The following is a 16,538-nucleotide window of genomic DNA, read 5'->3' as shown; positions in this document are numbered from 1 at the left end:
ACAGCTACTGAGAAGAAATTAACTCTATCATAGCTGAAACCAGGACACATTTTATTGACAAGGGCACTGAAAGGTCTCACTTCGCAGAATCTTCTAAGTTATCAATGCTTTCTTCTTTCACTTCAATAGGTAAAACTTCATTCAGTAGTTCTCTCCATCTACTCGACAGCCAAGAACTATTCCTTTTGTCAATCTTGTTACCCAAGTAAAGTCGGTACTTGTTTGTATTTCCACTGATTTTGGGTTTGTAAAGTTAGCGGGTAATGGTCATGTGTTAATTAGCTGCCTGTAGTATTTATCAACTCCGTTTTATAGTTTTGAAAAATACTAAATCAGGATTTTCAGTATTATGAAGACTTTAACATAAGTGAGTTAACCAGCTTTATGTAGAAACACACAACAGAAGACTTTCTCATCTTGTGAAGCAAATGAGCAGTTTTCTCTCTCCAACAGCTGCTCGCAATTCTCACAATCTTACCGAGTCTTTTCAGTTTCAATTCCGTTTATTTGCCATGTTTTCCTCCAGTTACAGTTTATACCTATTTCACTTCTTTATAGGCTCTAGGCTTGTAATTTTTATTGTGTTTCTTAACTGAAATAAGAAAAATATTAGTAGATTTTTTTTTTCCTTTTTAGTGTTCAATCTTAAAAACTTTCAGTATACAAAGTGAAAGACTCCTAGAGCCTAATCAGGTCTCATACGCCTTGGGTTGGTAATGGCTAAGAACTGAAAAATTGAGTCAATGTCAATGTATTATCGTGGATGTCAATAAGATTAGACTTCAAGTGTAGTTTGATTTTACTCTATATATTGAAAGCAGCTGTGCAAAATACTAACTAGTATGCTTCTGAAATACTCTCTAGACTGGTACTTCTTTATTAGGTGATAATTCATTTGAGACAGAAGTCATATGGAAAAAGAAATTTAGTGTTTGAAAATCTTAAGAATGTCATAATGTCTGTAGAGAGCTCACACTACATTCATAAACCTTAAGGTAGTGTTGTGCATTGGGAAAAAAATCCAAGAAGAAGAAAATTAAACTTTAAACAGTCATTTTAAGCAGTAAATTATCAGCATAACTTTGGTTTGACATGCCTAGGTACAGATTATTGGAAGATTGTTCTTACATGTGTATAACAGTTGAAAGAAATTGTTAAATTAAACTAAAAAAACATTTTATTGGATTTATTCAATTTGAATTTAAATAAAGAATTGGAAATCAGTGTCCTTGAGTAGGTCCAGAAGAACAAGTGGCTAATAAATAGAAATTATTTTATGCAGTCTCAGTATGTTCAGCTTTAAATGGTATTCTGTGTTGATTTGTTAATAAAATAAGATGGTGCACAGGAGTGACCATTATGTGCATTGTTTAGTGAAAGCTGGATCTACTAAATTAGTATTGTTTGAACATAAATTAGCTTGACAAAAAGTTTCCAAATGTGATTAATTTGGGGAAAATAATGAAGAGTTATTTTTTTATGAGCTTGGTAGATATTTTTAGCTGTTAAAATTAACTTACTTGCAGAAGTGTGAACTAGTTATATCATCTATATATGTCTATATATCTATATATGCAGTCATATGCATATGATTACTAAGTGCTAGTATTTCCTATATATTGCACAAGAATTTATTTTATAAATACTAAAACATGCAGCCTAGTTATACGTTTGTCTGAAATGCAAATTCACAGTGTTTTTCCCTAATTATGGTGTTGCAAGTATTGAATTTATGTGTAAAAGTCAATTATACCTTGCCAAGTACTGTCTGAGATTCAGTGTTGGCTGATTTTTTACCTAATCCGTGTTACCTTTTAGGATATTAATACTGCTATTTCAGAAGCATGATCTGACTGTGGCCCCAAGTATACACTTGTTGTACTTAGGTATTCTAAACTTTTTTCAATAGAACATATTCTTTACCATATTTTCTATGTTCACACAGCATGTGAGAGAAAGTGGTCTTATTTCCCAGTGCAGAAAGTGCAAACTGACGCACGTGAGATGTTACTTCATTTTTGAGCAGGGAATAAGTTCTTCGGTGGTATGGCAGCTACTGAAGAGAGATATTCCACTTGGAAGTTCCTTTCGTTCAGGAAGACTCATTGACTTCATTAAAAAAATATTTGTTAGGACTTGCATTAAAAAAAAGTCAGGAGATTCATGCAGAATTAATTTTTCCGATGTTCAGGGTGGTTAGGAGTATGTACCCATGTATGAGAAAAAATTAACATAATCCAATTAGCCATTCCTTCTTTCTCAACATAAAGATCATATCCTGATCTGCCTTACTTCACTTTTGCGGAGCATGGTTCTAGCAGATGTACAGTTAGGGGTGGAGGGGTGTGGAGTACAGTAGGATGAGGAGATTTGCCTGTTTTGTTCTTCCTTTTCCATGTATTCTTATGGTAGAAAGGGAAGAATGAGTAGACATGAGATTTTTTTTGCCCTTATGATATTTACACCAACACAGTTCTTTTGTTTTGAGACAGGCTTGCTAAACTAAGTGTAAAAAGTTCAGTATTTATTGAACAAAAGGTGTTGCTTTACTCTCTTAAAGACAAAATGTGGTATTAGGTTATGATTTACTGAATATCGAAGCTGACTGTTGGTCTGTTCCTATGGCAAAGTAGCTAAGCATTGACCCAGGTGCAGGACTCTTAATGAAGCTATTATTAGACCCAAATTGGATTTCTATATTTTATTAGGCCTATCCTATTAGATTTATAGTAGACAAATTTACAATACTGGGTCCTACTTGGGTGATTGGGTATTTATATTGAGGTGGCTGATTTGGAACTCTCTGGGATTTTTTTTTTTTTATTATGTAAGAATTTTATTGTTGCTTCAGGCATATCAGAAGTGAGAAATTACTTGATCCCTTCCCCTCCCCACTCTCAATTGTTCATTTATGGACTTCCTTTCTTTCCAGTAAATTTCTGTACACATCTGATGTTTCAAAGCTTCAGCACACTTTTTACCCTGTTTTTGCTTTAAATTTATCTTGGATTGCTGTTCTAAAATGCTGTATGTTTTTATGTTTCAGAGTTGTATTGCACAAATACTAGCTTTTGCTTTATTTTTATTTAGTACTGGGCAGACATTAGTCCTTGTAACATGCATTCAAATAGTTGTTAAACTGTGAATGTTTTTATATCAATGTGTTAGATAACTTTATAACTGCAGATGTCCTTTTAAAGATTTTTTTGTTAATGCATTAAAATTCATGTTATCTGTATTTGCAGGTTGATGCAACTGAGAGTGAACCAAAGAGCTTTATCTTTATGAGTGAAGATGCACTAATAAATCCTGACAAGCTCCTGGTCCTAATTCATGGTAATGGTGTTGTCAGAGCCGGTCAGTGGGCTAGGAGACTTATAATTAATGAAGATCTGGACAGTGGCACACAGATACCGTATATAAAGAGAGCTATTGGGGTAAGTAAAAGTGAATGTATATGTAAGGTTGTGTGTGCACGTGGATGTGTCTGCATACCTGTGTATGAAGAACTGTAAATCTGTGACGTTTCAATTTTTTAATCAGTATTTCATATTTTACTATCTGATCATTTTATTTTTGATGGGAATACTTGTTTGGTTTTTATTGGAAGTGTTTTCTAGTGGAACCAAGTTTCTGTCTTACAGTGGTGGCACTGCCATATAGTTTAATGTGGCAGATAACGTGACAAGAGCCCTTAGCAGTTGATGAGATGCAATAGAAGGCACTACAGAAATTTATGAAGTGTTTTCTTTCATAATTCATTAAGTTTCTACATATTCTCACTTAACGTCTGTTGTAATCTCATGATAACATGAGCTTTCATGATAACAGCAGGTTTTTTTGCTAGGCTTGTACTGAATTTATTAGAGGCACAATCTTCAGTTTTGTTCTGAATGCTGTTTCATTCTGATTCAGTACTACTTATCAATACTTGACAGTAGAAAAGATTTACATTTTGTGGACAGTATTTTGTTACATTTACATCTGTTTGAGAGACAATGGACAATTAGTGTTATGTTTTCAACACTGGAACTTTGTAGGTATGATTCATCACTTACACCCTCCTACCTAAATGAAATTTCCTGTAGTAAACATTAGAAGAGCCTATTTAAGACTCATTATTTCTATTATATTCACCAAGTTAAGCTAATGTACTACTCTAAATATCAGTGTTGTCACTGTTATTGTTTCACATTTTGCTAAATGAAGTTTAATTTTTTTGCAGTTGTCTTTAAAGTATACAGTCTAAAAAATGGCTCTCTTTTTTTTTTTTTTTTTTTCAATGACGGGAAGGAAGAAAACGTATAAAATATTAGGGGCCACTACGTTATTTTTTGTTTGTAGCACCCATTATCAAAGTACCAGAGGACACTGTGTGAAAAAGAAATGTAGACTTGTGGAAGTGAGGCTTACCTTCTTCTAACATAAAGTTTTTTATTAATTTTAAATCAAGACTCAGAGACAGAACAAAAAGTAGTTTAAGATTACTAAGAAGAGTATAAGTCTATGGTAGGTCCAGTATAGATTCCAAAACCTTTCCCAAAAAATCCAAATAGCTATAGCTACTTAAATTTTTGTAGCAGTGTTTACATGCTTGCATTTTTGTTCTTTCCTAGAGATTGTTGCTGTCTTGGGTAACTCGAGAGACTGAGTATTTAAAACTGAGATCCTAATCCTAAATTAACAGCTAACTTTTAAGGGTATTTCTAGTACAGGAGAGTTATACTTCCTTTTGCTGTTTTTGTATTTTTATTTATTTTGTGCAGTGATTGTGCTAGGGTGACAGATACCAGACCTCTGTTCTCTCAAATGGTTATTATACTTAAAACCGGATTATTTATTTCTGCATTTTTAATACTTCTTAAGAAAAACACTGGAAAAAAGCCGCAAACATTTTATGAGAAAGTATCTTTAAAGAAATGTAATCACTAGATCACATTGGGGCATCCAACTTTGTGTTCTTATCTTTGAGTTTTTTCTCAATATGGTTTTTAAATTATTAGCTTTCTTTAGTTCAGTAATTTCAGCTGTGCTATAAAACACACTCTCTCTTTTTGTGCATCTTAAAATTCTGGTAAATATACTACATATACATACTATTTGCAATGATTTTTTTTCATGCAAAATGAAGATTAAATTGTATTCAATTGTGTTTTGATCAATTACACCATTAAGTGTGTTGCTATTTTTTTTGTATCCTGTAATCACTGTAGTGGGAATCGGTTGTATTTCTGACAAGATAAGGCTATTTTATGGAAGTTGGATCTCACTGAGGGTATATAGAATCATTAGGTTATGACTAAAAAGAGAATACAGATAGATACATGCTGATATCATGTCAATTTCTGTCTCTAATGAAATGAAATTAGGTAGCCTAGACGATAAACAGCCTGAGTAAAAACTGTGGTAACTCCTCATGCAACATAGCCAGTTTGAAGTAAGGAATTAATTTCCTTGATCTTTCTGTGTTTCTTCTAAGGAGAGGTCTCATCCTTGAATGAAACCAGCAGACCTTATCAAAGCATAAGATTACAGTGCTGATGACAAGAGAACACTGGATTTTTTTTCTAATAGACAGACTTATGTGAATTTCAAGTGGATAATGGTATCTAGGATTTGAAAATTCCACTGATCTGTTGTGAGTTTTAAATACATGCAGGCTTTGTAGGCATCTTAAAACATTTGCTGAAGACTAGGTTTTAGTTTAAAAAATATAAATTAAAAATTGCAAAAGTAGTGTTTAAATGTCTTTTGTGCAGGAACTAGTTCAGAAATATCTGGTTTTCTTAAAACGAAACCAAACAGACAAACAAAAAAAAAAAAAACTTTAGGAAGGCCAAAACCATACCTTTTCTCTACTGCTTTTCTCTCACTTCTCTTTTCAGTTAATTTCTTGGAAAAACTGAGAACAGAGATGCAACAGCTGAAGTAATCAATGAGCAGTGGATTGAGCAGGATGAACTGATACTTCTAAGCAGGAAGTTAAGGAAGGAGTAGAAACTATTTCTCTATGATACAATGCTTGAGGAAAAAAGAATGAAGAAATCCTACTTTTCTCTTAGAGCATGTATGGAATAAGGGAGCAATGTACAGGCTTAAAATTTATCATGCTTCTATTATTTTGGGGGTGTTACAAATTGTAAAGAAAAGATTCAAGGAGAAATATCATGGTGAGAATTCAAGTAGCTAGAAATGTATTTCTGATTTTAATCTCTGTGGTTCCTGTGGGTTGTGCTTCTGCTTCCGCGTTTTACATCAAGCTCTGTTGTGTAGATTCGACCTTTTTTTGAAAGAGGTGTTGGGAGAAGTTGACAAGGGTTCATCTGAAGACGTAATGTTATTGTGTTAATCTGAATATTCAAACTTGGTAGTGTAGAAGAGATGTTGAAATATGAAAGAAGAGAACAAATAAACAACTAGACAGAGAACAGATTGTAGGAAATGGGGGAGGGAGAAAAGTGTATACAATGTGAGAAGCAGATCTGTGTAAATACATTAAAACATTATAAGACAAAACCTATTTTAGAAAATCAAGTATGAAAAAGACATCTAATAATAAAGCAGTAAGACTAACAAAAGCTTAATTAAAATAAAATAAATACTTATTATAAAGATGTTTTTAAGCTAAAAAGCTGGCAATTTCCTATAATACAGTACAAAACAATTGCATAGATTTGTTATTGTGTTAAAATAGAAATTTTCTGCTGAAACTTTCTGCCAGGGAAAATACTGATTTTTGACAGAAGCACTAGTCTGATGTGTGAGAGACTGCACTTCAAGTCCCTCCTCTGGGAATGAGGGAGTATTCCACTGGTGATGACAATTCTGCACTGAAGACATTGCACTTCTTTTTTTATAATTTAAAAAGTAAATGAAGTAAACAAATAAATAAATAAAGTATAGATTAGAAGAGTAATTTTAGTCTGTCTCTTTTATATTTTGCCTAAATGGTTTGTCCACTGTCGGTACAATCAGGCTCTTATCAGATCACTCATACATCCAATAACAGAAGCAGCACCAGGAGAATATGGTGAGACAGAGGTAAATTCTTCAATTCAGTGATGAGGACAATTACTTGGGGAGTTGAGAATTAAGGATTTACATTCCTGGTTTCATAGTGGCAGGTGAGGGGCTGCCATGTTCCCTGTGTTAGAGAAGGATAAGTTGGAGTTGATGTACTTATAGAAGAAATTTGTTCCTTGGGGAAACAGGAGCTGAGCTTATCTTGGTTTGGACATTGTGAAGAATTGTGGAGTACTTTTATCTTTGATACCTCTCCTCTAGGGATTAAAGAAGACATCAACTTACTGCACGACTAAAAAGAAATTGTTGGATGTTTTCTGTGTCTTTGTAAATACGGTACATTTGTTACCTAAGACAGCTGTGGTCCCAGGGATGCTAATAAAATTCAACCACAGCAACTGTCACTTATTTGATTAAAAAAACAATAAAATTTTAAAAACCTTCCAAGAATATTAAGGTGTCTTAGATATTTTTATTATTATTTAAAGGAGAATTAATATTTGACACAGGCCAGGCAAATAGGTTCTTCAAAGAACCTGGGCTAGTTTTTCAGAAGGAATTCAACAGCCGCTGAAAACCTGGCTTTGCATGAACAAACAAACAAACAAAAGGTTTGCATTAGATGGATATTGGCTGTGGAATATTTCTTTAATGGCTGATAAAATATGATTTTCGGCTTCAGTTTTCTGTTGTGTTTATCTTACTCTTATTTTTTTTTTTTTATAATTTCTGTTCTTAAAAAGATGTTTGATGATAATATTGGATTTAAATACTTAATATTATTCATTTGTACAAAACTGTCAGGTTGGCAATACTTACTAAGAGTTGGTGAGGGTCATTACTTTCCTCAGCATACAGTAAGATGTCATTAGTTGTGTTAGTTGAATGAAACAACAAAGTCATTCAGTGTAACAGCAGTAGATTTCCCCACCATAACTTTTGTGTGATTTAGTAGTCTTAAATTACGCAAAAGTCATAACTTTTGCGTAATTTAGTAGTCTTAGTAGACTACTACTTTAGTAGTCAAAATAGTACACATACTATTTTGTATTTTGTCTTTCTATTTTGTAAAAATCAGTCAGTTTCAACAGTGGATATTTACATATCGTTGCCCAGAAATTATGCTTTGTTTAAACAACACTAACAAAAATTCTTGCTAAAAAACTTTTCAATCTCACTTTTACTCACAGAATATCTTGTTAGACAAGCATCCTCTTTGTTCTCTCTTATAGTTTGCACATACTTAGCATAGTTTCAATAAGATGGGTAAGTGACGCTTTCTGGAAAAAAAAAGAATAGCTGACATTTCACTGCAATTACTGTTCTGCCATAGAATACTACTATTTATACACCTTTTATGTCTTGTAAGTATATTGTTGCAGAAAGATGTTAAAATACCTCATTTATTTATTAATAGTCAACTACAGTGCCAGAGCAATCACAATCTTATTTGAGTATTCTAATATATTACTGAACCATAGACTTTCACTAAAATGGGCAATAATTTGCTATATTGTTTTATTGTATATTGTATGTTTTCAAATACTGCTTTTCTGACTCTGGTATATGTATTTGGTTTATTCATTCTGTTAGACCATAGAACTAACACTGCTTGTAAAGTCCTTCTTAGCAGGGGAAACTTTTATTTAGAAGTCCTACTTTTGTGGGGATTATACTAAGAAAAGTTATAAGTGATTGGATGACCTTTTGAGATCTTTCTAAAAACATAAACACAAATTACAATGTATTATAAATAATTTGTCTCATATAATTGGCTTAAAATCCACCATACTCTGGACAGAAAATTTTAAAAGCGGTATATTTAATTCCTTCAATAACATTTTTTGAGGAATTGATAATCTCTAACATACTAATCGCCAAGCAGATAGAAGGAAAATTTACATAGTTGAAAGCAATATTAATTGATCACAAAATACATAGCAATATGTGATAAGATGTGTAGGAGTTAAAATATTGTCAGAAATTCAAGAAAAGGTTAAAAGCTTAGACTAATACTGAACTGACAGGGTATATAAGCCCACACCAGCCCCCATACCAGCAGAGGAAAACAATGAGATGACAGCTCTACTGTTTGGAGAGGGGTTGCTAACGACAGCTTATTCCTTTATGATTTCAACTCTTGACAGAAGACAGGTCTGCTTGTTGCATCATGGCAGATGTATCATTACCTTCTGGCCCTGTCATGACTGAACTGGAAAAAAAACCCCCCTTGCAGTTCTGAAAATCCCTTTGGAATTAGTGCAAAGATACATGTTACCATTGTTGTATTAATTGTGTGTATTACATTCTTAAAGTTTTCTGTGCTACATAATTTGATAATGTAGAGATACTTACAGATAGCTTTGTCTTCCTTTATTGTCTTGGCTGTCATGTTTTAGAGCCTTGTAGCACTTTGTGTTAGTTTATTCTTACTTTGTCAGTGACCTAAGAAAATCACTGCTCAGGATACAGGTATTTGGATAAATGTGGCTGGAAAATACTTTTTTCTCCCCCCAAACTATTTCAGCAGTTTTTAATTGGCTAAGTATGGGGTTAAGAACACACAGTGACTATTTGAAATAGTCACCATCATTTTAAGAAAAAGTTTAATATGAGTTTAAATAGCCTTTTTATCATGTGTATATTGATATTCTCCCTTTCCACCACTACCACCCTTTCTCCCCCGTTCAACTTGTTGGATACCCAACAGAGATTCTTGAGACTTAAAAAAGAGTAAGAAGGGGTGTGGATTTTTGAAAGTATGTCAAAAGCCTTGGGGTTTGGGTATGATCAGAATTTCAATAGAGGTTGAGATGAGTTTAAATGCATAGAAGGAGAACATAAAAATCTTATTTAATTTCTGTCATGTTGTTCTTTTTTTAGTCACTCTGATGTCTTTTTCAAATCTGCTTTTCTCAGGCTTTGTGGTACTATATCCAAGATCTGGGCTTTTTCCTCTTTGTATTTCATTTTAACTGCTGATCCCTTTTCTGTGGTGCTTCTGCCTTTAATATCAGCTGAAGCAGTCTGAATTGCTGAATCAAAGCCGTTTTGGGAGAGAGACAGTGTTTAAGATTGTGCAGGGTGAGATTCTCTGGGTAGAAGGTAACACTTCCTGCAGTTATAATCAATGCACTTGACACTTTCAAAGGCAGGAGAAACCATGACTTGCTCAGGGGTTAAACTTTTTAAATAACTTCTCTTGGGAAAAATGCTATCAATAAAATGGAATAATTAATTGAAGATACTCGAGTAGCGTAGGTTTGAAAAGAAAATATTAGAGATAAGTCAGGTTTGCACTTCTATTGTATTTCCCTCCCTTTTGTTTTTTAAACTGTGAGCTTTTGTTTAAATGCGTGCGGTGTTACAAAATCGATCTGCTTCAAAAATAATGTCATTTGCTTAAAACAGTGCTTTAATTTTGAATCTCATTGTCCTTGTAGTCCAGTAATTGTAAGAATAGGGATTAAATTCTACATAAAAATATAACTTTAGATTTACTAGCTTTCTCATTTCCTTGTCAAAGATTTATTCTGCAAATAGTCATTTTAGCTAACAGAAGACACTTGCAACTGAACCTTACTAAATAAGGTTAAATGGTAGTATGCATTAAGTAATTTTAAAATTTAGGTCTGAAGAGTTATGTGAACATTCAGTACATCGTGGTGCTCAGCACAGGGGCTAACAAATGCAGTTCTGTTCTTGTTCCAGGGTGCTAGCATATACATCTGTCTTTGGAGGGGTTAAAACCAGGTTTTTTTCTGTATCATTGTATTTATTGTGATCTTTTTAGTAAATTGTAACTTTGACTTATAATCTCTTTTGAGTTAGGTTCATTTCTCCCGCCAGTTTACTTTTAAACCAGCACATATGAATGGCATAGCTGAGTTTATTTGGTCAGGAGCATTCTGCATAAGTACATACAGTTACCAGACTGTAGCAAGAAAGTATACAATACTCTCAGGTCCTACCAACCTACTACTGTTTCTGTGTGGAGTTTTGTGGATCTGCCTATGCAAGTTGGTTGTGGAACCGTGACTTTTTAATTGCTCAGAAATTGTAATGAGACTTCTTCTGTTGTGGTATGTGTCTTCAATTTATTGTTTATTTTAAATTTGTGATGTATGTAGTATTTGTAAGATCAATGGGTAAATACATACTAGAATGATTGTAGTTGGAAATACAAATATTTGTGGCTTGGATTTTGCTCTATACAGGCTACTCTACAAGAATCTTGTTTAGAAGAAAAGAAAGTTGTAATCTTGTATTGTTATTATTTAGAGAATTTGGGTTTGTGAAAGTGTCATAGCTTTGTGATTATTTATCTCTGAGTACAGTACCTATGAGTGACATTTTATTTTGGTTGATTTCCTAAAGCAATTGTGTTTCTCATTTCAATGTGGCATCATCCAGTAAAGTTGTGGTAGGGCAGTACCTGTGCTCAAACAATGTACATTCCACGGGATGGAAACTTTGCTGGGTTTTATTTTCATGTATAAGAAATTATGCATATAAGTGCACTTATGTGATCACAGAATAAAGGTTTTAAAATACCTTTCATAGTTCTTTCTGGCAACATTTCCTGTTTTGGCGATATTGTCAATGATTGTGTGAATACAGATTTTTGAGAGTGGCACCAAGCTAAGTCAAATCATAGAATCATTAAGTTTGGGAAAGGCCTCTAAGATCATCGAGTCCAGCTGTTAACCCAGCACTGCCAAGTTCGCTGCTGAACCATGTTCCTAAGTGCCACATCTCCATGTCCTTTAAATGCCTCCACGGATGGTGACACCACCACTGTCCTGGGCAGCCTGTACCAGGGTTTGACAACCCTTCCTATGAAGAAATTTTTCACAATATCCAATCTAAGCTGTCCCTGGCACAACTTGAGGCCATTTACTCTCATCTAATCGTTTGTTGCCTGGGAGAAGAGGCTGACCCCCCACCTGACTACAACCTCCTTTCAGGTAGTTGTAGAGGGTGATATGGTGTCCCCTGAACCTCCTTTTTCTCCAGGCTAAACACCCCTACCTCCCTCAGTTGCTCATAAGATTTGTGCTCCAGACCCTTCCCAAGCTCTGTTGCCCTTGTTTGGGCACTATGCACCTGAAATTTTGTGAAATGCAGTTTTAAGAGGAATAATCTTTACTTGTTAAAATTACTTTCATATAGTACAGAATGACCTGTTAATTGTTACTGGTTGACATATTAATCTTAAGTCATTAGCTTAATTTCACTTATGAAAACTATCAGTGGCCAGCACCTTTGTTCTTTTCTTTCAGGAGCACATTAATTCAGGATGCCTGGGTTTTATATTCTTTAAAGAAATTTAGTCACTATAATTTAAAAATATTTAATGCCTGTTGAAAAATATTAAAATTGACCTTTGTCTTATTTATTGTATGTACAAGTGGTTAAATTATTGCCTATGCATGGTAATGTGTAAATTTTATTCTTTATAATATATGTCACAGAAACAGTATTACATGTGTGTCGGTATAGGTATGGAATATGTATGTGTTCAGTATTACACTGAATTGCCAATACCCTGTTGATTTTTCAAATGAATCCGTACTTAGAATACTTAAAATTGAATGGGGAGATAAACACTTCCTTATTCATACCATGAAATGCATATTCAAATGAACTTATCCTTTGCTTACTGTGTATTGAGCTGGAAAATGTTAACTTTAATCCATAGGAATTCAAAGGAAAATTAATATGCTTCATCCTTGAGTAGTTTAGTAGTGTTCTAAAAATGCACATTGCTGCTTCAGGTAATAAGAAAATGGATATGACAAAGACTTCATTATGCAGATTTGCTTAGGATGGTAACCTTTTGAAAATACATTGATCTTTAGAATGATATATGTCCCTTTTGATCAAAAACTTTTAAAAGTTTAATAATTCTGTCAGAACAAGTTGAAACTGTGGGTGATTGTCTTTTTTCCCCCGGAAATTAACAAATTATAACATCAAAAAAACTGAGAGTGAGGTATGTAGTAGGTCATTTGCTGCTGCAGGCATTTTCTCTCCCTTCAGGATGTGCTTGTTTAGTTTCTCTCACTTCGTGCCTGTGGCGCTCTGTGGTTAAATTCAGACGTTCTTCTCCTTCAAGGAATCTGTAGGGTGGTAGATAACGTATACAAAATTAATAAATGGTGTTACTTTTCTTTTTATCACCCATCCCAGGCAATTCACTTTGTGTTCCCTCTTCAGAAGAGCTGAGTTGCACAAAATATGTTTATTTTAAAAAAATTATGTTTTTGTGTAGAATTAAACAGTCAAATTACACAAAATATGGTGAAATATGTCATTAGGAAAATGGAATTTTTCAATTTTCGGTGATTTCTTTAGAGAAAAAAAATGGAATGGTAAAAATACCTTATGTTGATTTAACCTTTTCAAACCTAGAAGTTATTAAGAATTTTTAAGCTTTTGAAAGTATAGGTGATTTTTATGTATTTTTTTTATAATTCTGGGCTTATGAATTCAGTTTCCTTTCATCTCAGCAACACTTAAGGAGTAAACCTGTTTTGAGGCTGTTTAGCTGGATGATTATTTCTGGGGAAGGCCAGGTGTACCAACTTGCTTATTCACAACCATTTGTTGTAGCATATTGCAGTTCTAATCCTCTTAGGAAAAGGAGAGATTGGAAGAGATAGCTTAGCTTGTTATATTGTGTACTACATGCAGCCTCCATCTCTGTTGTGCCAAAGGCAGTGAGATTTCAGATTGCTTTGGAGGGTAGAACAGATAATGAAGCTTGGGTGTAAATAATTGCTGGTACATGAAGAAAAACAACTTAAAATTTTTTCCTTTTTTTTTTTTCTTTTTTTTTTGGTAGTGATTAATTTTAATTGTTTCTTTTAGCTGTGAAAGACAAAGTCATACTTAATAGTGCCATGGTCTTAGACCATTTCTTGCTTCTGAATGCTTAATCCAAAGAAATGTGACTTTATTGAATATTATCATTTATTGTAAAGTTTTCTTCCTAGGAGTTACCCACTGCAAATACAAGCTTTCCTTGAGAGTAGATATACTTAGCTAATAAGTAAAAGTTCTCTTAACCCAAAAAGTTTTGAAAAATATAGGCAGAAAACATTCATGGTGCTTCAGTGCACAGGTGATTGAGTTTCTGCTGACCCTCGGTAGCTGAGCCTGTGTTTTGAATCCCAACTGTTCCTCCAGCATTGGGAGTAATGTGAGTGAGTCTTCTGGAATGAGTTCCTGAATGCTGATAACAAGAGGCTTTTCCATGAAGTACAAAAACTACTCATGTGGAATATGCACCTTCCACATCACGCATGGTTGAGATCAGATACAGTATTTTCGAGACTTGACAGCCCTGGTTCATGAACAGTGATATTTTTACTGAATTTAGGACTGTCTGAGTGCTAATATTCAACTGATACCAGCTGATGATAAAAATAAGTGATTCTGAGAGTCCATTCTAATGATACAATGTTGTTATTGTCAAATACTGAAAACAGTTATTTCTAACAACTGATTAAAATAACACTTATTAATTAAGACCTCATATTGAATCAACTATTTACTGGCTTTGATTATATAAGCAGTGTCAAAAGAGTGTAATTAATCTGATTTTTTAATTAATATTGACATTTTTCATATTTTATTCATGGTATTTATATTCATTGTGTTAGATCAGTATTTCTTTTTGCCTCATTTTGAAACAGATCTTAAAATAACACAACCCAGCTGGTTTTGGTTCAGATTAATCCCCCCCATCCCATACCACGTGTCGACCTTCTCTACCTATGTTGTCCTGTGAAATTTTCTGTACATTTAATTTATTTTTCTAAATATAGTTTCCTACAGGTATGGAACATTTCAGGACAGGAGAGTAGTGGGATGTTTAAATAAAATGCACGTGCAATTGACCTAGCTGTTCAAATACCTTCCATCTCAGATAAATAAGTACTTTAGTGTTTTTCTGGTGAAAATGAAGGGCTTACTTCTAGCCTTATATGTATCAGTTTGGGGGGGGGAGTTTATTTAGGATTTGACAAGAACTTCAATATGAAATCATCTGTAAGACATTCAAAATAAGTATTTGCTGCTTTGACTTCTTGCCAGTTTCATCTTGTAAGATTTTGAAAATGTTATTCCTGTCTCAAGTCCTTCTTTTTCTCTTTGAGAGGTTAATTGAAAATGTAACCAACAATATTTTTACCTTATTTCTACTTCTTTTGCTAATATTTTCATAGTGTGATCATTTTACATTTGCAGCTTCCTTTTTAGCCTTTTTTTTTTCTAGTTTACATTTTTCAGTTTAAAACTGTTGTTGTCTGAAGTGTCTCTGTGTGTGTATAGGTATGCAGGTATATACATGTGCATGTAGATAAAGGTTAGTGCATCTTAATTGTCTAGTTGGTTGTAACTTTTCAATTTTTTAAATGTTAATATAAGATGTGGGGCATCCAGGTAAAATCATAGTTAATTTCTTATGTCTTTTGGGTTTGGAAGCTGCATGTGACTTTTCATTTTTTGGAAATGCTGATTATGTTTTACAGCACTGAAAAAGTACTGTTTCATGTTACTGTTTTCTTTTAACCTGATAATTTATGAGATATTAAAAAGGACTATTGACTATTTCTCAAAGATAATAATACTTCCAATGTTATACAGGTGGACTTGCGTTGTGATTTAATTTGCAGTAGCTTGTTGTGCGTTGCTTTTTTTTCCTCTGGACATCCCTGGTGAATGACTTCGAAGTAAAGAACTCCTTAGGAATGGGTAATAATTCTGTAAAACCAAAAGATTCATAGGAATGACTTTTAAGGAAAGAACTTAAAAAAAGCAAGTCTGTTGTTTGAGGGGCAATTATAGCTATTACATTAAGTGATTGTGGTGTGCTAACGGGAGGGCAGTACATGCCTCTGAACCTCTCAAGAATAATGGGATTTACAAACTTCACTAGCTATCACATGCAAGGTGCTGAATGAGTACTCACAGAGAAGGATAGTGAGGATATTGTAATAAAGATTAGTAGGAAAGCAGACAGCCTCATGTAATACCTCGTAGCAATTGTACGAGGTATACAAGAAGACATAAGGAATCGGATTGTGAATAAAGTTGCTTCTCCAGAGGTTATAAATATCAGGTTGCTCAAATAAAGGGCAAGTTTAAAAAGTTTGGAACTAAAGAGTATATTTTTCGCTCATGAGAGAGTTCATGAATGGGCATGGCTTCTATCCCTTGTTCGTGGAAAAGATAGGAACTCACTTTGTCAGGTGATAGCAATATAAAACCAGAAGAAAGAGGAAGTGATGATGAAGGGTGATAGAACAGCAGAGCCTAGGGAAAGATCACTGTGGGAAACCAAGAAATCCTTACATTTCAGGGGGAATTTAATGCAACCTGTCCGGATGCAGTTGTAACCTGTCAATACAGACAGAAATAGAGTTAAGAAGTATGGTCCTCGATTGACTAAAATAAACAGCGTTGAAAGCCGTGCTGTCTTCTCAGGTGACTTTGGGTGTTGCTGCTCA

General features: G+C 33.8%; 1 protein-coding gene across 8 annotated transcripts in view; it reads left to right on the top strand.

Moving 5' to 3' along the window:
* Positions 1-16,538, top strand: part of FAM172A (family with sequence similarity 172 member A) — a 280,969-nt gene that overhangs the window by 71,286 nt on the left and 193,145 nt on the right. For all 8 annotated transcript variants that reach the window (XM_017807269.1, XM_017807270.1, XM_017807268.1 and 5 more), the window contains one exon: positions 3,246-3,437. In XM_017807269.1, coding sequence (XP_017662758.1) covers positions 3,246-3,437 — 192 coding nt within the window. The remainder of the gene's footprint in view (positions 1-3,245; positions 3,438-16,538) is intronic.

This window comes from Lepidothrix coronata, unplaced genomic scaffold (genome assembly GCF_001604755.1).
Source record: "Lepidothrix coronata isolate B3197 unplaced genomic scaffold, Lepidothrix_coronata-1.0 Scaffold18, whole genome shotgun sequence".
Classification (NCBI taxonomy): Eukaryota; Metazoa; Chordata; class Aves; order Passeriformes; family Pipridae; genus Lepidothrix; species Lepidothrix coronata.
This window is presented reverse-complemented; position numbering and strand designations above follow the sequence as displayed.